This window comes from Gouania willdenowi, chromosome 20 (genome assembly GCF_900634775.1).
Source record: "Gouania willdenowi chromosome 20, fGouWil2.1, whole genome shotgun sequence".
In the NCBI taxonomy this organism is placed as follows: domain Eukaryota; kingdom Metazoa; phylum Chordata; class Actinopteri; order Blenniiformes; family Gobiesocidae; genus Gouania; species Gouania willdenowi.
Window position 1 is genome coordinate 8,407,352 of NC_041063.1, and position 26,370 is coordinate 8,433,721.

Consider the following 26,370-nt stretch of genomic DNA (forward strand, 5'->3'; position numbering starts at 1 on the left):
AACCCGTTGTTCTTCATTCCTATTGGCTGCTGAGCCCCGTCTGTCAACACTGAAGCTGTATTCTGCGCTGCCATTGGCTAGAGCTGCTGCCTGTCACCAATGACGCTATGCCCAAGTTAGCAGCATGAGCGCTACAGTAGCGGCGCAGACCGGGGTTCCGTGTCCGTGAATAGCGGACGTTTCTCCGGTTACCCTCACCGAGCAGTGTCCTGTCCCGTGAGCACCGGGAGGAGCGACCGGTTGCCGGCAGTGTGTGAGTTAATCTCCTCCTCCGGTAAACACCGACAGTGTTAGCACTCTGTTAGCATTAGCTGAGCTACCAATGTCAGCGGGTGAATGAAGCAATGTGACAGTAGACCAAAGCCCAATGAAAAAACATGTATTTTTAACATAAAGCTCATTTAGTTCATTATTTCACAAAGACTAAACTCACTTTAGTTCATGTGAAATATGAAGCAGTTTGATCTGAAGTGTGCCGCAGATTTTAGCCGTATAAAAATAAGAATTTATACAATTTTGTCTACATATAACTGACCTATAGAGTAGGTACTGCTTCATGTGATATAATCGTGGGAAAACTGAGTCTGAAAATATTGTGGTGTTTCATTGAAATTATGTATTTGGCAGGAGTGAGATATCAATAGATATAGATATCTACAACTGAGTTAGTTTTGTGTTTAACACAATGATTAATATTTTCTGTCATTTTTACTTTGGATGCACTAAAGCAGGGGTTCTCAACCTTGGGGTCCCCAGATTCCTTCATGAATAGTTTCTGAAGAGTTTGAGCCCATTTTGCTTATTTTAACCAATTTTCATCGCTTTTTCTTCCCTTATTTTTGCTCTTCATAGTTTTTGCTAAATTACTCTCATTTCTGACACTTCTACGTCACATTGTAATGCCTTTTCTGCACATTTTTCTGCTTTCTAGACATTTTCAACACTTATAAACCATTTCCACTACTTTTCCACCTAATGTCACATATATTGACCCATTATCGTCACTTTTAACCTCTTTTCACCATATTTCATGATTATTTCACCAATTTAACCACATTTACAATTTGTCATGCTCATTATTTGCCAGTTTAAACTAATTATTCCAATATTGACACTTTGAACGCTTTTTACCACTTTCTGTCACCACCTTTTCCACCATTTTTGGTCACTTTTAACCCATTTTATTTGTGATTAAAACAAGGATTTACATCTGGCCCTTTAGAAAAGCTCTCTTATCCTGAATGAGTGACATTAACCTCCACATAACTTCTTTATTTATCACTGCGGTTTAAAATGCTGAACACTTCCTACCATCCTGTTTACATATAGTCTGAACCAGTGCAACTCTGACTGAGCTAAATGCAGACGGAGATGAAAGCTCTAGAACAGTGTTTCTCAAATGGGGGTACGTGTACCTTTAGGGGTATGCGATGGCACTACAGGGGGTACTTGAGAGAGAGTGGAAAATAATAATAAACAAATGAAAACATTAAAAAGTGGGGTTCGACAATTTTTTTTTTTCAGTTGAAAATGATCATCATAATACACATTTTTTCCACTTTCAAGACATTTTCAGCACTTATGAACCCTTTCCACCACTTTTCCACCTAATGTCACATATGTTGACCCATTATTGTCACTTTTAACCCCTTTTCATCATATTTCATGCTTCTTTTTTTGCTATTTTCGCAGTTTTCTTGTGCTTATATCACACGAAGGCAGGTATTTTTAATCTCAAATATTTGAAAGAACTCAAGTTATTTTCAAAACCCTGCAAATTTACTTAAAATATTTGGGGGAAAAATCCTGAAAATTAATGCAATTTGGTTACAAAATCAAGAAAATGTAGGTCACACGATCGACATTCATGTCAGCATTAAATAAAGATGTTTTTTTGTTGTCATGCTTAGATTTTTCTCTTATTTTGTGTGTTTTTGTCGTCACACTGTGTATTTCTCTGTTATTTTTGTGTGTATTTGTAGTCGTTCTTGCTTGTTTTGTGGGGTCATTTTGTGTTCTTTTGCTGTTTTGCTTATTTTATTCATTTTTGTGTCTTTTTCAGGTGTTTTTGGAGTCATTTTTAGATTTTTCTCTCATTTTGTGTGTTATTGTGTATTTTTTTGTTATTTTGTGTATATACTGTATGTAGTTGTGTGTTTTTTTGTGTTTTTGTGGTGAACTTGTGTTTCTCATGTCTGCTGTAGTGTAACCATCAGAGACACACATGTTTTCATGTGCGAGTGTAAACTAAAGCAGTTTGTTGTTGTCCACAGGTCCAAATGGAGAAGAATGTACGTAAAGTACGTAACCAGGACATCAACCCGTGCATTGAGGTGATGATCTACTCTATCTGTCCTACATGTGCCTTCTGCTGCCCTGAGGCCCATTTGTAATTTTTCTTCTCTGTTTCAGGAGAGCGATGCGTCCCAGAAGTGTTTAGATGTCTACAACTATGATAAAAGCATGTGCTCAGCATATTTCCTGAGATACAGAAACTGTAGGAAATACTGGGTGAGTTCTTAGTTCCACCAGCGACTACTTTTTATTTGTTCGTGACATAATAAAACTAGCAGCAGCATGTGTTTTAGATAAATATGAGTGTAACATATATTATCTATAAGTGTTATTGATAAAGCAACAGATGAAAAACTGCAGCAAAAGGAACATTTTTAATGATTAATGACCCGAAAATGCACAAACTGTGTCTTATCTGAATGCTACCTACTACTAGCCGTGCCAATGCATGCTCACGTGCACGAGCCTGCTTGGAGCGACTGACAACGAGTGAGACGATGGAAACTATCAGAGTCTAGAAATATTTTCAGATCAATAAATATGTTTTATTCAAACTGCAACACAAAACTTTCACATTATAATTTATCCTCTGGGTCAAAGCAGAACCTCAACAAATAGTAGTTAACATTAGCATGTGTGCTACACCTGACGTTAGCAAAGACTGCACAGCTCAGCGAGCTAACGCTAGCCTGTGTGCTAACATATTTGCATGAAAAAAGTATTGAAATTAAATCAAATCTCTGACATATGGTAAATTTTTATCATCGTAATTGCAGATAAAACACTGATGCATGATGTGTCTATATATATTACTGTTGTGCAGCTGAATTACACTAGTGTTTTATTAACTACCATCACATTTAGGTTTGTGTTTAATAAAACCACATCAAACCAACCAATCACCATCATCCATAGAATGAACAAACAGCTGTTTAATAGGATCAATATTACACAAATAAAGTTTAATCACTCAGCTGCATTCATCAATACAACAGTTTTTTTTTTTTTAATAGAATCCTTTTATAGTTATTACAATGATATTGCACATGCCTTTCCCAACAACATCCAAGTACACTTCAAAGATCAAGCCAAACAGACAGTTATCATAAAAACAACATAAGGTACGGTAAAAAACAAAACAAATCTAACCTGCAATAGAAACAAAATATTTGTTTCTTGTTGTAATATTTGAGCATCATGAGGCTTATTTAAAGGTCTAATATTATGTTATTTATATGCCATCTTCATTTGTTCTAAGAACCCCAACAACATAGTATTTGAGGTTTAATTTCCCAAACTCACCTGAGTTTTAGCCTCTGAAAAGTCACTTTAATGATGGTTAAAAAAACAGGCTGTTGTTTGGGCCTTCATGCATATGCATGAGTGGGCGTAAACACACACACTGCTCCAGCGTGTGTGTTTATCACAGCAGCAGCAGCAGTAAATCATTAACAGTCTTTCTTCTCCTCGTCACCTCCTCTGACCACAGAACTAGTCCATTGTGTGCGACGCATTGGGTCACAAACACATCAGAACATCCCATAAAGGTGATACGAGGTGGTATAACAGCTACTAAAAATGGAACTGATTGTGAGCTCTCTTCGGTTTATCTATATACAGGTTTATTTATATACTGAACGTAAAGATATTAACTGTAATATCAACCTGCCTTCGCTGTGTTTGTTTTAGCTGTGAGATAGTTTGAGAGGGAGGAGCTCACATTCTTATATGGTAGGAGGAGCCAGAATTGTCAGGAGGAGGAGTTTCCATGATGTGACATCACATAATGAGAAAAATCCAACTGTCCCGTTTGGAGCTGACTTTTTACAAAATGTGGAATAACAACAGAGAGAGGGAACAGAACTTTTTCAACTTTGACCATTTGAATGAGGCTAAAGGAATGTATATCACTATAGCAAAACCATTATAAAGTCATTTTTTTCATAATACTACCCCTTAAAAACACTAAAGAAATATCTAATGTAATGTTCAGAGCGTGTTTAGATTGACTAACCAGACTTTATATAATATACAAATTATTACGACCATTGATGGTGAGTAGTATCTTTACTTGTACTACTAGAGATATATTTTAAGTCTATTAGTAATAACAGTGAACAAAAACTGTTTTACTTGTAGATGTTGGAGTACACTTCACTAGTACAGTAAAGTTGTCTACTAGTAGTAGTAGTCTAATGGTTAATATCACATTAATAGCGTGTGTGTGTGTTCTGCAGCACTCCATCATGATCCAGAGGAGGAGGGAGGGGGTGAGGCCTGAGATGCCCACAGCTGCTGAGAGGATGGAGATGATGGATGCTGTTGGAGGAAAACCCTACTGAGCATGTGCGAGGAACTTCTTCATCACTCCCTGTGTCTGTGTCTGCTCACAGGAAGAGAAGGAACCACAGGAACTATGATTGATCATCTTCTACAGGTTCCTGATGAAGTGATGGACTCGAGTTGATCCCGAGGACTGATGATCACATGAACTGTTTCAGTGTGTTTGCTTTAAATAAAGTATCATTACTACCACTGAATCCTTTATTACTTTAGATGAGATGAATGATGGTCATGTTGGATCATGTGCTCCATCCATCCTGAGTCTAAAGGTGAGATGATGGATCATACCACAACATATGCCACAGGACATATTGTTTATGACACAAGTGCTATCACAATATAAAGCTGGTGGTGAGGGGGCGGAGCCTATCATTTCATCTCTGCTCCATCTGTCCTCAGTGGGCGTGTCTTTTCAGCTGAAGGAGACATAACCAATGTCCAATGGTCTAAATGTAGCCATGTTAATATTAATGATAAAGAATATATTCATGTGTTAATAACCTGGGCTGTGTCGACTGTTATAGTTTATTGTTTTAAACTCTGTTTTATGAGAGAAATATTTCTTTGAAGACTGTCATGTTTTGTATTTGTAGAGCAGCATTTTATGCACTTTTATTTATTAATCATATTAATATTTTATATGCACATGTATATAAGTTGAAAAGGTCAAACCCAGTGTGTACACTCGGAGTTAGTCAAATAAAAGCGTACTTATTTTTAAGACTACCTTTCTTGGGCTTTTTTACCTTTCCAAAAACAGCGTCTCGTTCAGTTATCCTGAGCCAAGGATCTTATATCGTCTCACCCTCTGTCTATGGCAGACATGGGCAATTGGGGGCCACGTGCAGCCCTCGGCCTAATTTTATGCGGCCCTCACTATAAATGTACAAAATGAAAGAAAAATACACTACACAAAAGAAAGAATATATTTAAAAAATACAAAGAATTACAATATTACAGGAAAATAAAGTAAAAGACAAGAAAAACACAGAAAATACTCCAAAAACACACGAAACTACAACAAAAATGAACAAATTGAAAACAATACACGAAATGACTCAAAAAAAAAAATATATATATATATATATATATATATATATACTAGATTAGAGAAAAAGACAGCAAAAGTACAAAAAAGACAAGAACACAAAAAATGACTCAACCCACAGTAGTAACAATGACAACAGAAATACAGATAATTTACTCCAAAAAATGCAAAATGACAACACAAATACACAGTATGATTCCAAAAAACATACATTTTACAAGGAAAATGCACAGAAGGACCACATAAATGCACGAATTGTCTCATAATGAGCAAGACAACAACAAACAGACAGAATGAGAGAAAAACACAAAATTACTATAACAACTCTTAATTGTTTCCTGTGTTAATGCTCAAATTGGTCATTATTCTAAATTCTGACACGAATGTTGATCATGTGACCCTTTGAACAAACACACATTTTTTGTGGCCCCCGCTGTGATAGAAGTGTCCCACCTCTGCTTTATTGAATATTTTCTATTTCTGATGCTTTTATCCAACCTGTGTTTCCTCCTTCTACCGCTGAGTGTCGCTGTTTCCAGCTGCTCACCTGTGATTGGACACCACAGGTGTCTGTTATCTAACTCTGAGCTCTCATTGGTTCACACCACTGTCATATAATCGCCTGCTAAGCTGAAGCTCCGCCTCTATGACTGATGCTGCCGCGCGGGAAGCTCAGGTAACGCACACGCGCGTGCACACATTCATCTATCACGATTTTTAATTTTTTTTACCTTCAACTCCTCAGTGACAGAGTTAATAATGTTAGTATTTACTCATTAGGAACTAATACTGACACACAACCACTCTTACAACACACAAAATGACATCAAAACGACACTAAATAGCTCCGAAAACACATAAAATGACCGAAATATACGCAAATTGACAACAAAACTACATTAAATGACTCCAGATACACACACAATGACAGAAAAATATACTAATTGACGACAAAACTACACTAAATGCCTTCAAAAACACACAAAATGACAGGAAGATACAACAATTGACAACAAAAGTACACTAAATGACTAAAAAATACACAAAGTGATGACTAAACTACATTAACTGACTCCAAACACACACAAAATGATCCCAAAAAATACACAAAATGACATCAAAACTACATGAAATGACTCCAAAAACACATAAAATGACAGAAAACTACACAAATTGACAACAAAACTACATTTAATGACTCCAAAAGCACAAAATTACAGAAAAATACACAAAATTACAACCAAAATACACTAAATGAGTATAAAATCAGAACAAACAACAACTCTTTGTAGTTTCCTGTGTTATGCTCTGATTGGTCATTATTCTAATGCTGACGTGAATGTTGATCATGTGACCCTCACTTCAGAGATAATCACGTTTGTGGCCCCGCCCCCTGTGATAAAAGTTCTCCATCTCTGTGTTCGACAGTACTGGGCTGAAGTTTAGCCACAACTCTCATAAAACAACTCAAACGCTTCTTATTTACAGCCTAATGAAAGTAACTAATTACTAAGAAATGTGTTTTATACTGTTTATGATCCTTTTGTACTGCATATGAATGTTTGTGTTTTTTTTAAAGTTATTTAGTTTAGTAAATGCTCAAAATGACTTAAAAAATAAAAATAATCTAGAGAATAAAAACACAACATGACAAAAAACACACAAAATAAGAGTACACAAAGATGAAAGGAAAAGACACAAAACATCATCAAAAAACAAAAATGTTTTATAACACATAAAAGCAAAACAAAACAATACAAATACATAAAATGGCTTGTCACGGCAAAATTGCGGTTGACCTCATTTGGAGACATGATTTATTGCTCTGGTTAAATGATGGAGTCCAGGCGAGGCATTGATGATTTTATAAAAAAGGTTTATTATAAAATTAAATAAAAAAGGAGTAAAAAAGAAGCTTCCATCCTGAAAGAATGAAAGGCAAAAGGCTCGTGGCAGAGCAAAAAGGCAAGACCCACTCTAACTAACAGTTTCACAGCTTAAGCTTTTATACAGATAACAGAAAAAGTTCCACCCTGAGGTAAGGAGAAGGAGGGAGTCAGATGCCCAACAGTGGAAACATTTGAGGATGATTAAGACGTGTATTTTATGAGGAAGATTGGGCGCCACTCTTATCTATCCTTGATAGTGTGTGTGTTCGTGTGTATGGCCTTCAGCAGAGACTCTGTGTTGCACTGAGTACAATACGATCTGTACTGTTTAATCTAACATGATTCAGCTGTTCAAAAGTGCAAAGAGTAATGGAGTCATCATGTATTAAAACATGACAAATTGTACACATGAACACACATTTGACGATATTATGATGAATATAAAAATTGCCATAACAGGCTTTAAAAAAAAAACATAAAACAACAACAAAAAAATTAATACACAAATGAATGAATGATTGTTGATCATGTGACCCTCAGATCAGTTCCAGTCACATGTTTGTGGCCCCGCCCCCTGTGATAAAAGCTGTATATTTCTGTGTTAATTGGACTTTGTGGTTTGTCTGAGATCAGCTGATAGTTGGTGTCTCTGCATCCTGTTTGTCTCAAACTGAGTCATGGTGAACGTTTACATTTGTTCATTTTATATTTATATGTTTATATGTAATTTATCTGTTTTGTATCAGTGCACAGTAAATGTCACATGACCAAACTAAACTAATACAGAGGAACAAACCTGTAGTTTAAACCATTTGTTTGATTTGATTGTATCATTGTTACTGATTATTACTGTATTATTAACGCTCCCGTGTTTAATCAATGGTTGAGCTGCCCGATGATGATGATGATGATGATTCTAATGAATCCACAGCTTCCTGTTATTTCCAGTCTACCTATGGATGGATACATGAGTCTGTGCTCTAGTTTAGGGTGAGTTCCAGCTCTACTGACTCTATTAATCACAGATATAAACTAAACTAAACCAAACGATAACACTGACATTTGACTGTATAATAAACCTGTATAATTAACGTGATGTTAATGTGTGTGTATTCTTCCTGTTTTCCAGTCTTCCTCTGTGGTTAGCATCACTGCTACATTCTGCTAAAGGTCTGAGGACGGACCCCGCCCGACGGAAGAAAGTTTACCGTCTGCTGCACAGGAAACTGGTCAGTTGTCCTCAGACATACAGCACATAGATCTGCTGCTCATTATATGGTCTAAACCAGGGGTGTCAAACATGTTTTAGTTCAGGGGTCAAATACGGACCACTTTGATCTCAAGTGGGCCCCAAGTTTTAGGCTGAAAAATGAGCGATGTCAACATTATTCTGCCCTCTAAATTCAATGTAAATTAATGGAAGCTACAGACAATATCCAATAACTTTTTCTTGCCTAATTGTTTCTCTTTTTAATGCATTTTTGCTACATTACTCCCATTTCTGACACGTCTGCATTACATTTCAATGCTTTTTCTGCACGTTTTACACGTTCTAGACATTTTCAGCACTTATAAACCCTTTCCACCACTTTTCCACCTAATGTCACATATATTGACCCATTATCGTCACTTTTAACCTCTTTTCACCATATTTCATGATTATTTTGCCAATTTAACCACATTTACAATTTCTCATGCCCATTATTTGCCAGTTTAAACTAATTATTCCAATATTGACACTTTGAATGCTTTTTACCACTTTCTGTCACCACCTGTTCCACCATTTTTGGTCACTTTTAACCCATTTTATTTGTGATTAAAACAATGATTTACATCTGGCCCTTTAGAGAAGCTCTCTTATCCTGAATGAGTGACACTAACCTCCACATAACTTCTTTATTTATCACTGCGGTTTAAAATGCTGAACACTTCCTACCATCCTGTTTACGTATTTACAACTCTTTTCACCATATTTCATGACTATTTTTTGCCAATGTAACCACATTCATCATTTGAAATGTCCATTATTTGACAGTTTAAATAATTGTTCCAATATTGACACTTTTGTCCACTGTAATTTGCAATTTTTAACCAATTTCTGTGGTTTTTAAAATCCCATTTCACCACCTATTCCACCATTTTTGTTCACTTTGAACCGATTTTATTTAAGATGACTATAATAATAGTAAACTTCCTGGATAACAGTGGATCATATTCAAATGAATAAATAAACCACCTTCAGCTACAGTGGGGGTCCCTGGTCTTTGGGACAATTATTTTGGGCTTGTGGGTTGAAAAGGTTCAGAACCACTGGTCTAATGGATCTTTAGATGGTCATAGGTGTGGGTAATGTCTGCTGCTCTGCTTCCTGTGTGTGTGTTGTTGATTCTGAGGGGTATTCCATAAAGGAGGATTAACAAACTCTGAGTCTATCCATAAACTCTAGGTCAACATACACCGCGATGGGGAACTCTGGGTATCTGATTCCATTACAGCTGGAATGAAGTGGGTCAATCAACCTTGTGTGTGTAAACCTTGGGTTACTTACGTGCACAAGCGCGATAAAAAGCCATCATCAATGGAGCAAAGATCACACAAACTACCATGGCAACCACCTGAGAGCCTGAGCATCGCTGAGAGGGCTGCTGCATAGAGAGGGCTGATCACTTCTTCTACAGCTGTATGTTTACAGCACTTTTCATAGACAGCTCCACTTGTACTTATGGTTTAAATTATCAACTTACAGAGTTTCTAAAGGATGAGTTCACTCAAAATGTAATTATAATTTAAAAGGTGTATTCAAGGAGTTTTACACTTTCATTAGCCCCAGTAAGTAGAGGACGTGTACAGCCCTCCTTCTACAGTGGCTATAAAGACAGCAATGGCCGCTTGGCGTCGCATCGTTTATATTGATTTTTAATGTAATGTAGTCGTCAGAGTTGTCTGGACGTCCAAAAAACGCGTCATAAAAAATATGACTGAGTTTGGATTCAAACGCCTGACCCTATGCTCCCAAGCGCACCTTCGTACCCGCTTCACCACCGTAACTTCCAAACTATGGTGACTATACATCCACCTGTATTACAGTACGAAACAGTGTAAAGTTAATGTTGAGCCTTAAATGTGTATTTATTTAAATTATCATGTCCTCCTTTACATTATCCACAGGTTTGTATTCAGTGAACTTCACTACAGACGTCAGTAGATGTTTTAATGCAGATCAACCTCTCAGTGACTTTCACGTAATGCTCTGCATCCACAATGTTATAAAGAAAATTTCCATTTGCAAAAATAAAAAAAGTAAAGCAGGACAACATTAGTAATGATGTGAGCACGTCTGTGGTGTGTGATGTTACTAATGTGTGTCAGAGAACAGAAGAGTGTCAATGTACATTAAAGTGTTGAGAAGAGGTGTTCAGGTGGGCGGAGCCAGGTAGAAACCCTGGGTTTCTTAGACAAAACCTGCCAGCGAGCAGGTTCAGTTCATGGAGAATGTTACCATGGTGACATACCTCACCTTCAGTAATGAGATACTCAGAGTTTGAACTTAACCCACTATCTGGAATACTCCTCTGGTGTCTGATTCTGGTCTGGGTGAGGTCTCTGTTCTCCTGCTGCTGTTCCAGAGGCTTCATGGGGTGGGAGTCAAGTCAGGGGGTCCTCTTCAGGCCACCTACGTATACCCCCAGGAGATCAAAGATCTGATCCGCCGTGTGTTCCCAGAGAATGTATGTTCCTACCCTGATCCACACCATGAAAACGTGAGGTTCTCCAAACGTCTCCAACCATCAGAGAGTCTGAGTCCAGCTGAACTAACGCTAACTGTCCATGTGGTTTCAGGTTGTTCACGTCACTGTGGAGGATCTTCACCAGGTTCGCAGCAGCTGAGAGGATCCATCCTGGCTTCTGTTCATGTTCTGTAAAACATCAGTTTTTGTGTTGTTTGCACAAATAGAATCTCAAATGTTGGATCTTCTCGTCACTTTCTTCTCTGTTGTTTCACATATATCTGAAACTGTGCTTTCATCACCTGGAAAAGTCTAAAATCATGATGGAAGGTTCAAGATTTTACTGGTCCTTCTTAATGTAGCTTTCAAAGCTAAGCTACATGCTAATCTACTTCCAGTCCTCAGGTAGGTGTGCATGGGCGAAGTGCCCTGTGGTGGAAACCCAACTCAACTGACTTTAATGTTATAAAAGTGTGTATTATTCAAAATAAGAAATAAGTACATTTAAGATAGACAAACCTGAATTATTATTTGAATATAGAAATAAAACAAATCCATCCATTTTCCAACCCACTTGTTCTTTTTCAGAGTGGTCTATAAAATGACAGCAAAAACACAAAAAAATGACAGAAAAGTACAGTACTCTCATAAAAAAGATAAAAAAATATCAACAAAATAACTAAAACACACAAAATTACTCCAAATACTCAAACATTACTCCAAAAATACACAAAATGACAAAATAAAAATGATGGAAATATTTACAAAATAACTAAAAACACAAAACCGGCTCCAAATCTCCAAAAAATATTTTAAAAGCATACAAAACAATAATAAAAAACATACACAATGACAGAAAAGTACTTACTAAAGATGCATAAAATTACAAATAAATACACTAAAAGACAACAAAAGCAAACTATGACCGAAAAATACATAAAATAACTGTAAAAAGTAAAAATAAATTTAAAAAAACCTCACAAAATTACTCCAAAAACATCCAAAAAGAAAAGAAAACACATAAAATAGCAGAAAAATACATGAAATTTGAGAAAAATACTTGAAAGGACTCCAAAAACACACAAAAGACAACAAAAATGATAAAAAAAAAACACACAAATTAAAAAGACAACTACTCCATTATCTATCTATATATATATATATATTAAAAACATACAAAATTACAACAAAAAAAACCTGACAGAAAAGTACGCACTATTTTAAATACACAAACTAACTCCAAAAACATACAAAATGACAACAAACATACTTAAAATAAGAGAAAAGTAGATTTTATTTTATAAAAAAAAAAAAGCACACACAACAACGACAATAAGTTGCATATCAAAAGACAAGAAAACACATAAAATAATAGAAAAATACATGGAGTAATACTTAAAAGGACTCCGAAAACACACAAAATGATAGAAAATGTACAAATTAACTAAAAACACAAAAACTACTCAAAAATATCCAAAGTTATTATAAATAACTACAAAAATACTCAAAAAACTAATTAAAAGTACTCTAGCCTCCAAAGACACAAACTAGGTAATGATTGATTGATTGATTGATTGATGCCCCTCCCTCTCTGTTAATGGGGTAAACGTGATGGACATGTTTGTCCAGCAGGGGGCGCTGTATCTGTAGGTCTGTGCTGATTGTGCACACCACACTGTGCAGGTGGTTAGTTAGTGTTAGTTTAATTAGTGTTGTTACTGTTTGCTGTGGTGACACACGGTCGACACGGACCATGTGAGTCTGTCCGTACAGCGGGTCAGAGCGGCTCATGGACCGGTCTGTCCCCGGAGATCAGCCTCCAGAGGCCGGGCTGAGGAGCCACCAGGTGAGGATGATGATGATGAGCTCCATCAGACATTCGCTACTTTAAAGTGTTTCAACTGTTCCTTTAGTAGAAGAACTCTGACCAAAGAAATACCAAATAATCCTCATAGACTTTTTTTTTTTTAAAGTGATAAAAACTAAAAATGAACAACTTTAATCACAGCTGAGACACAAACACGTGATTTTCTGCTCCGAGGGTCACATGGTCAACATTCAGAAATAGTTTTTGACCTTTTTTTTTTTTTTTTTTTTTAAATATAATAATAATAGTCCAATGTTGTGTATTTGTCAGTTTTTATGCTTTACCATTGTTGTCACAGTGTATTTTTCCTCTAACTTTGAATGTTTTATTTTTTTATTTTTCTGTGCTTGTTTTTTGTTGTCCGGTGTGCTATTTGGTCATTTTGTGTATTTTTGCTATCAATTTGTAAATGTCTGTTATTTCTGTGTATTAATAATTTTGTGTATATATGTTGTCATTTTGACGTTGTTTTCTTTTAGCGTGTATTTCTTTAATTTTTAAATGTTTTTAAAATCATTTAATGTGTTTACTTTGTGCACTGCACCTAAGGTCAACTTCTCTGATTCTGGTTTAAAGTGTTTGGTTTTCTTTCTCAGTCCCATTTTGTGTGTGTGTGTGTGTGTGTGTGTGCGTGAAACAAGCCACAGATAATATAAAATAAAACAGGACTGAGTGAGTCGTGTGGGCTGTTGTTTTATGAATAAATAAATTTTTTAGATTTCTTATCTTGTATAGACGTGGAAATAGGAATTTGCTTGAATTAATTAATATTTTGCACCAGGATGAAATGCACCAATAGGAAGAGGAGTGTCTTCACAGGATGCAAAAGTCCCTTATTTTATTCCAGTTTAAAGATGCTGATTAATGCATTCATCCTGTCTTTTTCTTCTCTACAGAAACTTCAAGATCGTTCCCGTCATCAGGTAGGAAACATCTCATCCTCTGTGCGTGCGTGTGTGTTCTTAAATAATTGCAATTAATTGCGTTTTTCTACTTAAAACTGAAGCTTGTAATGTATAATATTTATTCACGGAATCAATGTAGGATTAATACAGAGAATGTATATTTAAATTCAAAGACCATTTTAATAACTTTCTTTGCTTTGAATGAACTCAGCTTACGAGTTTAGCAAAAAGAAAAGTATTTCTAGTATCATGAATAGAAGATAACAAAACCTATAAAATATATTAAAGTGCAGGCTCACCTCTTTGAGAATAAACATTCAGAGAAAACACGTTTTAATCTTGTTACATGAACAAAGGTTCAGAAATATATATTTATATATAAATACTGTAATATCCAGTGACACAAATAATCACTGAGTGGTTTTGATATTTGTCCTTGAGTAGATATTGCATAGCTTTACTCGTTCCTGTATGTCTGTTTCTCTCACTCTAATATCCAGACACTACATGAACCCTAAAGTTGTAGCTGTATTTCTCGTCTTGTGGACTTGTTATTGATTCAGTTTGTTAGTGGTCGTTATGTTGAAGTGTTTGACATTTCAATATCAAACCTGCTAAAGTCTGACTGCTGAGCAGGAATCGAAAAAAATCTGTTCATATGAAGATAAAGGTGTCATTATTGAGATGACTGTAAATGTGTCTCCTTAGTGTTTTTCACTCTCGGCCCTCTGTACAGTGTATGTTCAGATTTATATAAATGATATTTCACAGAATAAAAACCACTTTAGTGCTTCGTGGCCTCTCGGGGAGAACGGAAGGGAAGAAACATAGAAACATGGAGGAGCTGTTGGAACACTCTCTGATGTTCTTTCATTTCCCCAGAGTTGGCTCACAACTCTGAGTCTGTTGTGATGCTAATGGCTCAGTGGATGCATGAAAAGTTCCTCTGGTTACCGTTGGTTACAGGAAATACTTATGGAGGGTCTGAGAGAGCGCTCTGAATTCTACACGTTACACACACACACACTCAACACGTACAGTAACTGCTCACATAGATCAGTGTGTGATCACATGATGACAAAAAGTGCAACAGAAAAAAATGTAAGAGTTTAAAAATCAATAAGAACAATAAAATCAGCATTAAAAACAAAATCTTCAGCAAAATGATGATAAATCTCCCTCTCAGTCATAGTCAGTAGAGACTGTGATTTAAAAATGTTCCATGTGATTCTGACTTAAGCTTTGCTGCAGTTTGTTCCACTTCTTTGCAGCATAACAGCTAAAATATTTGCTGGGGACTCTGGGCTCCACTATCTGACCTGTGTCTATAGATGTGTGAACTCTGGGCTCCACTATCTGACCTGTGTGCGTAGATGTGTGAACTCTGGGCTCCACTACCTGACCTGTGTCTATAGATGTGTGAACTCAGGGCTCCACTATCTGACCTGTGTCCATAGTTGTGTGGACTCTGGGCTCCACTATCTGACCTGTGTCCATAGATGTGTGGACTCTGGGCTCCACTATCTGACCTGTGTTCATAGATATGTGAACTCGGGGGTTCACTATCTGACCTGTGTCTATAGATGTGTGAACTCAGGGCTCCACTATCTGACCTGTGTCTATAGATGTGTGAACTCAGGGCTCCACTATCTGACCTGTGTTCATAGATATGTGAATTCTGGGCTCCACTATCTGACCTGTGTCCGTAGATGTGTGAACTCTGGGCTCCACTATCTGACCTGTGTTCATAGATATGTGAACTCTGGGCTCTACTATCTGACCTGTGTCCGTAGATGTGTAAACTCTGGGCTCCACTATCTGACCTCTGTCTATAGATGTGTGAACTCAGGGCTCCACTATCTGACCTGTGTCCGTAGATGTGTGAACTCTGGGCTCCACTATCTGACCTGTGTCAGGTAGTTGATCTGATAATCAACCTCACAGTTGTGTAGAATGCGTCCTAAAGGAAGCATATAAAGGCTAAACCGAAGGGTCCAAGAACAGAGCCCTGATGAATCCCACAGGACATTGGTAATCTGTCAAATTCAATGTTTAAAAAAAAAAACATCACTCCTCCAAGTCCGACTTAAATTGTTCTTCAGTTGTTCTTTACCATAAGTTTAATGAATAACACCAACTTTAACCCTTTACTTTTATAATGTATAAAACACAAGAAACTTCTTAAACCAAATAAAATGATGTCGTGGTGAACATTTGCTGAAGCTCTTCAGCCTCATCTGAGTTTGATGGAATGGAAAAACTAGCATGGCCAGAGAGGGCGTGGTCAGAGAGGGCGTGGCTAAACCAGACATTATCCTGTTTAATTTGCCAAATTAAAAAAAAAATCATCTCTGTTCGTAAATGATTGATCTTAAAATAAAATAAAATTCAACTCTGTTATGTTGATGTTCCGTGAATCTGACGATATGATACAATTCACGATTTGTATGTCACGATACAATATATACTGATACTAAACAATACGATATACATCGTGATATCACTAATTAAAAAAATTTTAAACTTGTGAGAACTAGTAAATGGTAACTAACTGTAATTTAAGCACCAATATCTAAAACATGTGGAATGTTTATTAAACTGTCAAATTACATTTTTCAAAAAAGTTTAACTTTTGCTTCTACAACAGATTCTGATTCTGTTAAGTTTTTAAATTATTTAATAAAAACTAACCACATACGTCTATCAAAGTGTTTTATTAAAATAAAGTTTAAAGTCATTGAGTACTGAGGTAGTTTACTGACACCTAGTGACCAGGAGTTTACGTGCTATGATGATGTTAACCACATTAAATGTTTTTTAGTTAAAAACATGATTAAAAAAATTAATTTGGACATTTTTTGGGTTGATACGATAATCGCTCTGTGAAACATCTTGTCTTGCACGAAGTTCTGAGTATCTGTAGTAGTCAGTGTACAGTCTATGAATGGCCATGGTTCAGCATGTTGTTACAGTAGATTAATTATTTTGGGTCAGATATAATCTCCTCTGGTGAACATAAAGAGAGTTTTAGTGGAGCTCGCGCTTGTTGCTCTTTAATGAGGAATCCTGATGGAGAACATCTCCATGTGCTCCATCCTCTGCTCTGAGAGCTGATGGGATACATACACGCTAACATATGCTAACGCTAACACGTTACCATGGATATGTGAGAAACCTTCCTGTGAAGCTCCCCCCGTTCTTTCAGTTTCTGACAGGTGGAAGATGTAGAGAACATGTGCTCCAGAGACAATAATGAAGCTCTTGTTTTAGTGCAGAACGTCAAACTCACAGTTTAGTTTAGTAACGTAGATCCTCCACGAGACACGACTAGTTTAAATATAGAGTAGAGTCAGAGTGGATTATCAGGATGAATTAGATCTGAACAAACCTCAGGGCTCAGGATCATCTGATAGGATCATCTTATGAATTGAAGATAATCTGGAGATCATTAGAACAGGACAACATGATCCAATGTGAATGTAAACAGGAGAAACCAAACATGTGAGGCTGTGTGAGAACGTCATGTGGCCTGTACTAGGGCTGGGCAGGGTTGGGGTCAATTGCATTTTTCAGTTACAAATGCGTTTTCAATTACGCATGTTTAATTACAATTCAGTTACAATTGCAGTGACTGGCACTTTTCCCAATTACAATTCAATTATGGTTATTTCTCATCCCCAGAAAGTCAAATACAATTACATTCTCAATTACAATTATTCACAATTATTCAGTATGAAATAAATTACCCCTTAAAACTTAACCCTGTGTTAGCTTTCTGTTAGCATCTATTACTGATGGTGTCTTAAATCAAAATCATCTAAATTGATTTTCAAGTTTTGCATCAAATAAAATTATAATTGACAGATAGAATTACATTACAATTACAGTCAATTAGCTACACTCAGTTACAATTTTATTCTGATAACAACATGAACAGATTTTTAAAATTACAATTATAATTATGCCATATCTGTAATTAATTTCCAATTATGTGATTACAATTATAATTGACCCTGGGGCTGGGCGATATGGACCAAAACTCATATCTTGATATGAGTCTTGATAATTTAAATTCAAATTAAGTCTGACCAGAAAGATAATTCTGGGTTAAATTTGCTGATGCAAAATGCCACACAGACACATTTATTAACAAACAGCTGCACAATATGTTCCACTTTAGTCTGTTTCTCCTCTAAGGGACAGCACGTGTGAGTGAGTTCTGTAGATTAAGGTCTGGGTTTGAAAGCACTCACTGATTATTTAAGCTTTACATGTTCTGAGAAGTGGAGAAAGAAACCACTCCTAAAACAAGCGTTTTAATACAAAAATAAGCTTAAAAAGTGATTTAATATCGATGTATCGCCCATCCCTATCATGTAGTTGGTGGGTGTGAAGCTGACAGTAAAACCTGCCTGTCAAACATGATCAATAAATTATTCAAATATTCCCACAGGAGTGTTTTTAGTAAATCACATTGCGTGTGCTAAACTGACCTGTTACATTTCTTCTACTCATTATTTATCGTCACAGACATTACTAGTAAAACAGTAAAGTTATTGTTTAAACTTGTTTTGTTTCCAAACTGCTCACATTGATCTGACTGTAGGATATTAATCAGATGTTATAGTCAGTATCAAAGCAAAGATTCACACATGTGATCCACTGCTGCCTCCTGCTGGTACAACACAGAATAACACCTGGATCATAGACTATAGCAGTTAGAGCAGGAAACTACTGGGACCATGAAATAATGTTAGTGTTAGTAAAAAGTTAAATTTAAGTAAAACAAATACTTTAGATTTAAGAGATCACACTAAAAGAACAAAAACATGTAATCTGTACGACCAGAACAAATTAGATCAACATCATTATAGACACTTAAGCCCCGCCCACCAAACAGAGCCACAGATCAATCACTATTAATAAATTAAAAATAAAACACACAAACGTGCACACACTTTACAGTTATTAGATAATCATCTTTCCTCTTTATGTAGATTTAAGATGTTCTTTTGTCATTATGAATAAAATCAGTTTTGTAGTATTTTGAATATTTTATAGTAACTAGTGCAGTGCCTGTATGAAGTATGTATATATTTAGCACTGTCATATAGGCTAGCGTACAGCTGCAGCTTGCTGAGAGAAGGAGAGTTGGAACTACAAATTAACTTTCTTCTGTTGATTCTTGTTTTTTGTGTTTATTTTGCCATTGAAAGAGGCCATTACGTCTCACAATAACTTCACTGATCAATCCATCCTTTATTTGTCTTGCAATAACACGCGTTATTGCAAGACACTTCACAGAAATCATGTAAAAGACCTTACTGTTTATCGAATTACTTCATGACTTTCTCAAAATGTGGTCCCCGGACCACTGGTGGTCCGTGAGCGACCCCTAGTGATCCGCGAGGTGACAAGTGACATATGTTTTAAAATGTATATGTCAGTGTTTTAATTTCAATGTCTCTCAAACTGGCTGACATATACAGTATGTATTGTTTTCAATATCAAATAAACTAGCAGGTCAAATCTAAATATTTTTTTTTTTGTGGCATTGTCTGACTTGAGCAGTGCAGTGGACCGGTTTAAGACACCGCAACCGGTTTACGTCAAACTAAGTGTGACTGTGCAAAGCGTGGATGTATGGTGCGAACAAGCACCGAAATGAGTTATAAATGGATCAGTGGCTTAGGACCGGGTCATGTAAAAGAAAAGCAGATAACAATTCTGACCCAACAGGAAAAGTTGTTGAGTCCCAGGATGCTGGTTAAAATTAAAGCCACACGCATGAAAATGGAATTATGGCGTGGCCGTCTTGATCGTGGAGAATTCCACAGTTTTCCCACACTTGCTGATTCTCTCCTTCATGCTGGAGAGGACGTGGATAGAACAGTTGGACTGACTTTTGGCTCCACATCCAGCCTGAGCACCCTGAGCTGGCTGACTCTGCTCTGAAATAGTTAATACCATTTCCAACCACCTACAACTGTGAAGTTGGATTTTCTTCCCTTGTTGGTCTGTAAACAAAGCAGCATAGTCAGATTAATGTGGACTATGATATGAGACTGAAACTGTCTAGTTTGGTGCCAGACATTGCTTCACTCATGGCCCAGAAAAAAAGCAGCCCCATCTTCTCAGAGAGTAGAGCCGACACCGCCAGTGGAAACATGCCATAAGATAACAATAGTACAGACTATGATACTGCTTCCTTGGTTAAATACAAAAAATGTCACTATTCAAGCTGTGTGACAAAAATAAAGTACCTGTATTTTTGGTAAAACTGTCATGTTGTTTTAATTTGTGAACTGAAGTTGGCATATGGTTTTGGGGGCTATTTTGAGTTAGGTGGTCCGTGAGTGTTTTTTTTGTGGTTAAAGTGGTCCTTGGTCTGAAAAAGTTTGAGAAACACTGCTTTAGACCCACATTACATAAATCAATTTTGTCCTGTATTGTTAAATATTAAAATATAGCATTTAATTAAAAGACTGTTATGTGGGGTGAAATTTCTAGCTAAAATTTCCCACCTTCCTCCTTTATCCAGGCATGGGACTCTGAGAACCTATGACATCATCATCAGCAAAGGAACTTGCTTTATCCATGTGAAATCATCAACAAATTTCTTAATATTGAGCTGTTCTGCACAGCTGCATTAATGAAATAATTGATTCAATAATTTATAAACGGTATCACTGCAGTCCAAACAATTCCAAAGTTGAACCAAGCAGCAGCCATGTTGAAAGTCTCAGCTCTGTCTGATTCTGATGCGCTGAGATGTTTGAGGAACAGATAGAGATTCCTTGCTTTTATAGATATAAGATATATATATATATATATTGCATTTATTTATTTGAATTTCTTTTATCAAACAAAGTTTTCTAATTGTAAATGTTTGATCAGTGGTTTTCAATGGGCTCTGGTTCACATTATAGTGCATGTGAAACAATCTGAAGCTGATTTGTGCTCATTATTACTGCATCAGGGCACAATTTGTAGCAAATAACCCAGTAAAAGCTCCTTATATCACATACGTTAGATTTGTTTTAAAATAAGTTGTTGTTATTTTGAAGCATTTCAGGCTGTAAAACAGTGGAGGGAACAAGAATTTGTTTGTTTGGTTGATTGTTGTATTTTTTTATGACTCTAAAGTGTAAAATCTGGATTTTCTGACCCCTGACCCCTAACCTACCTGTGGCTAAACAAACCAATGGAGACTTTAATCAGCTTTGCCACATGGTGCTGAGATTGTTAACTGTGTTAATCCCCCCTCTGCTCCACTGAGCGCGCTCAGACCGCAGCAGCTCCTTCACATGGTCCAGATCTATAGTCTATAGATGTTACTCTGTGATGCTCCATCAGATGATCTATGTTATTGATCAGATGTGACTCCATGATGCTGAGTGTAGTGTGTCTCCTCCATGCTTTTCTCCAGGTAAGCGTACATACGTGCCCACAGGAAACAGGCACTGCTGGTTCCCACGGTAACATTGCCTGTTTCTGAGCCGTCTGATTGGTCGATGGTTTGATGTGGTTCTTCACCTTTAGATGGACTTTTTGTTCTATAGATCTGCAGTGTTTCTTTTTTTTTTAGCTTTAGTTAAACGTGAGTGTTCACAGAGGGTTGTCTGTATGAAGTTCCATCAGGTTGTTGTAGATCATGGATGGACAACTCTATCACAGTGGGGGCCACAAAATAGTGATTGAATCTGATCCAAGGGCCACATTATCAACATTTAGAATGACTAATCTGAGCATTAACACCGGGGGCAAATAGTTTTGTTTTTTTTTCTCTTGTCTGTGGTTTTGTTGTTTTGTCAGTTTGTAGTAATTTTGTGTGTTTTTGGGGTCACTTTTTGTATTTTTGTAGTTTTTTGTATTTTCTTGTAATTTTGTTGACAGTTTGTGAGGTTTTGGAGCAATTTTCTAATGTGTTGCTGTTTTTTGTGTTTAAGTGGTTTTTGTGTCGGTCTTTTGTGCTTTAAGAGTAATTTTGTGTATTTTTGGATTTTTTTTAATGTATTTGTGCATTTTGCTGTCGATTTGTGTTTTGGGAGTTATGTTGTGTATTCTGTTGGGCTTTATAATCCTTCTAACGTCTTGAAATACAAATTTTAGGGGATTTGTTTTGGGGGATTTGTTTTGGGGGCCACCAGGTGCGTATGTCTGTTGTTGGTTCTACTGAACATCAAGGTTTGATCAGCTTTACACGAGGATGAAGGCTGTAACAGCAGCTGAACATCATCATCATCATCACTGCTCACACACAATGCTTTAAACCCATCATGGATTACAGATGTTAAAAGTTAACTTGACAAACCAAATGTGACGGAGTCTTTACTGTATTTTAGGCTAAAAGCCTCCTCTAGCACTGAGCTCTGTTACGTCCAACTCTTTATTCTGATGCTACAGGCTGTTTAAAGGGAGTCAATGTTTTTTTTTTTTTTTGTCATCGTAGGGACTTAAAAGGTCATTTGACTCATTATGTCAGTCTGGTTCTCTTTCATAACATTCGTTTTGATGTCTCACTATGGGATCATACCATGGCCCATCATACCTACAAGAACTCATCCCTCTCCAAAGCTCCACCCGCACCCTGAGATCATTCAGACTCCGCTAAGCTCCGAACCATGGGGGATAGAGCCTTTTGTTCAGTTGCACCCCAGCTCTGGAATAGCCTCCCTGTGGAGCTCAGAGGAGCGCAGAATCTGGACTCATTTAAAGCTGAACTGAAGACACATTTATTTAGGAAAGCTTTAAAGTGTTAAATCTTGTGTAATTTTATTGTGTTTTTGAATGTAGCACTTTGAGATTCCTTAGAATGAAATTATATCTATTATATACACCTCTGTGTCATATCTCAGAAGCCCTTTCTCATTACGCCAACCTGTTTGCTGATTAAATTTATTCATCCGTGGCAGATAGTCCCACCTACTATAAGTGGAGTGGGCGGAGAATACATTGGCATTCTTACCTTCTTCACCTGAGGGTCCTCCACGGGCCCCACAGCCCCGCTACCACGGCTCGGCCCGAAGACTACCTGGAGGAATGGACGTTTTCAATAGAGGTTCAGCTGTTGCCCCTCTAAAAAGTGTCCGAAAGCGCATACACACACACACACACATACACATACACACACATATTTCACCATAAATAAAATGTGCCCGCTGTTGCGCCCAAGCCGAAGTGTTACGTCCCTAGTCTAGGGTAGGAGTGAGCGCTCTTCCACAATTTAATATCTTTCCCAATGAGCAGGACAGCAGGGAGTGGCCATCACCAAGGATGCTGATTGGTTCTCCCCAGGGTGTGGCCCTACATAAGGACTGGTGGAGAGCAGTAGTGGCTGTGTGACTCTCCCTTGCTTGCTTGCTGTCCACCAAGTGTGTATCTGGCTGTGTGAAGTGTGTGTGTACTCAGTGTTCCTGGTTTAACCAGCGTTTTGAGTTTGAACCTCACCTGGAATTGTTGTTTGTATTTTGTAAAGAAGCTGTAGGGATGAGCTGCCATTTCATTTCCTGTTTTTTAGTGTTTTTGTGTACAGGCTTATATAGGAGTTTATTTATTGTTTTGGCCTTGGTTAACCCTGACGTTTATGCTTCTGTTTTTGTGTTTAATTGTTTGGCAATAAATGACCTTTGCCTTATTCAAATCTGTGTTTTTTTTTTTTTTTAAATGTGTTTGTTCCTACCCTAGACTAGGGACATAACATATGCGCTGCAAATGAAACACGATAAAGAAAGCAGATAGTCACCATAAGCAGTGCGGTGGCGACACTCACTGTTCCCTCTTGGTGGGTGGGTTGTGCCCCCCCTTGTTGTTGTTGTGTACACTAGTTAAAATCACTACTCCTCTGTTATTCATGAACGGATCGGGCTGAAATTTGTTAGATATAATCTATGATGTGTACGCATCAACGCCCAATTTTTGATTTGGGTCTCCAAAAGAAAAAAAAAACGAGAGTCGATTTCTCATTTATTTTCAAGTCTAGTATTACGACGGTTGGTGGTACCGAATATTTGGCACATACCAATATATAAATGGGGCCCATTACCCCGTACGTGTCACAATGCTACTGCTCCATTTGTTCTCATTAGATTGGAATGCAGTTTGGTATGAATATTCTATGAATGAATATGAGACGCTCGGAGCCCTTTTCCGGTAATTTCAAAATTTTTGGGAATATAGTTGTGTGATGTATTGTTTCAAAGGTAATTCAACGTAGATAACGACTATGCCTCACACAATTCCTTTAGGGGCCCAAGGGGCCTACCCCTCCTTTTTCGGCAATTTCCATTAAAGTCGTTTTCTCATTTTTTTTGTGAGTCAACTATTGCGACAGCTGGTGGAACCGAATCATTGACACATACCAATATATATGAATGGGGCCCATTTCTCAAATGACTACTCCTCCGTTAATGCTCGTTTTACTCGGTGGTACCGAGTCATTTGACTGAATTCTCGGGAACGTGGTACGTGCTATTTGGCGCAGAGATGTTCCGTGGGCCCGGCCGTAGTTCATCAGAAGTTGTTTCTCGCACACCGAAACCTCCCCTGAAGATCTCTGGCGCACCCCACACTTTGAAAATCCCTGGTTTAGACAATTAATGAGTTTTTATGGTTGCATCTGTGACCATCACCAGCTTTACATGCTAAAATATATAGACAGGAACAGCAGAGGAATAACAGTTGAACCTTATTTCAATATTTTATATAAGAGCCGCATAGAGTCAGTGCTGCACTATAGGATGGATAGAAAGGAGGAAATAATGTATGTTTCCCTGAAAATTACCACATTTTAATTATCTTTATAAAGTAGGGCTGATTAATTTCACTATTTAATTCAATTCTGATTATTGACGTCTGGATTTCATTACAATCCCATTTTTTTTTTTTTCTTCTGATGGTTAATGTTCTATTTGATGTGAGTCAGCTGCTGAATTATTGGACTAATCTTTTTAATAACTCCTCACTGCACCTTTAATACTGTTTGTCATTAGAACTCGGTTTATATTACAATGTGAAAAATGTAAATACTCCATCTTTGGAAATTTGAGAATCGATACATAATTTTAAACAGTAAAATTGTGAATAATTGATTTATTTCACCTCTGTAGCTCCGTACTGTTATCTGATTGTTTGCTCACTTCCATTGTATGATTGATTAGTTTAACTCTCAATGACCAAGGGTCAGTAGTTAAAATATTAGAGCTGATATTCTGCTCCTCTGTTATTTGTAAGATGATGTTGTGAATCCACCAATAGGACATTAATGACTTAGATGATTCAGTTAAGCAGAAACATCTGATGTTCCAAAAAATGAGGAGGAACCTTGGTTCTGATTGATTAATAATGAATGATGGAATGAATCTGGATCAGAATAGAAGATCATCTTTGTTCTTTTGTTTCATTCACACACTGAACGTGGGTGTAAAGTTTAAACCATGTGGTGTGTACCAGAGCCCTGACTCTCTGCACCCACTGCTACATTCCTCTTGTGTGTGTGGGTGGCCCAGTAGGAGGAGCCAGTGCCCGGTGGGAGGAGCCAGTGCTCTGTGCAGTGTGCAATCAAAGGGACATGAAGAGCATGGAGGGTGAGATGAGGCTTTACTCCGACTAACTAATCTATTTGATTCTTAAAACAGATTCACACATTCATTGTGAATAAGCAAAGTAAAATATATTTAGATTTGGGAAAGAAAGAATGTGTGATTCAGTTTCTCCAACATTTATTTGGACCAGAGAAGAATAATAATAGATAATAATATTAATATTAGAAATAACAGATTTTACACTTCTAAGATAGGTTACAAAATGATTTAAGCATCACGCTTTGGGATTTTTAAACAGATTCTGATTGATTTGTATAATTAATCTAATGCTACTATTATTTCAACTTTTTCAGAAAGTTTTCTTTCATTTATTAAACTCTTTAGAGTTTTATTATTCTATATTCTCGAAGAATGTCCTGAGTTTTATTCACAGATCGTTTTAAAAACTTTGACATTTCATCTGTGCAGCAGCAGCTTTTGCTCTGATTTCATATAAAACATGTTTTGAACTTTGTTTTGTTGCCACTGATTCTCCAATTGTTCATCCTCTCACCATTCTTCAAATATTTAGCTTTTTAAATAACTTCATGTTTCATCAGGGAAAGAGAAACTGTTGAGTTTGCATGTTCTCCCTGTTTTCTGCTTCATCAACAACAACACAGTCTATCAGTGAGTGTTAAAGCTGTTCATCTCTGAACCACTAGAGGTCTCTGTAGGACACCTCCTGTCTGAGGTTTGAACAATAACACCAT

At 36.9% G+C, this 26,370-nt stretch overlaps 2 protein-coding genes across 4 annotated transcripts in view; both read left to right on the forward strand.

Annotated features, from left to right (window-relative positions):
• Positions 1-75: 75 nt before the first annotated feature.
• On the forward strand, positions 76-4,830 carry chchd7 (coiled-coil-helix-coiled-coil-helix domain containing 7). 2 transcript variants are annotated; one of them, XM_028434890.1, is made up of 4 exons: positions 76-274; positions 2,274-2,333; positions 2,413-2,511; positions 4,533-4,830. In XM_028434890.1, exons 2-4 carry the CDS (start codon positions 2,280-2,282, stop codon positions 4,635-4,637), a joined length of 258 nt encoding a protein of 85 aa, XP_028290691.1. In that variant the 5' UTR covers positions 76-274; positions 2,274-2,279; the 3' UTR covers positions 4,638-4,830. The 2 variants fall into 2 exon arrangements, with proteins under 2 accessions (XP_028290691.1, XP_028290690.1); XM_028434889.1 differs by having other exon boundaries at positions 76-253.
• Positions 4,831-13,033: 8,203 nt separating this feature from the next.
• arhgef4 (Rho guanine nucleotide exchange factor (GEF) 4) overlaps positions 13,034-26,370 on the forward strand; it is a 55,691-nt gene continuing 42,354 nt past the window's right edge. For both annotated transcript variants that reach the window (XM_028434987.1, XM_028434989.1), the window contains exons 1-2: positions 13,034-13,149; positions 14,067-14,093. In XM_028434987.1, the coding sequence (XP_028290788.1) occupies positions 13,093-13,149; positions 14,067-14,093 (84 nt within the window). In that variant the 5' untranslated portion in view covers positions 13,034-13,092. The remainder of the gene's footprint in view (positions 13,150-14,066; positions 14,094-26,370) is intronic.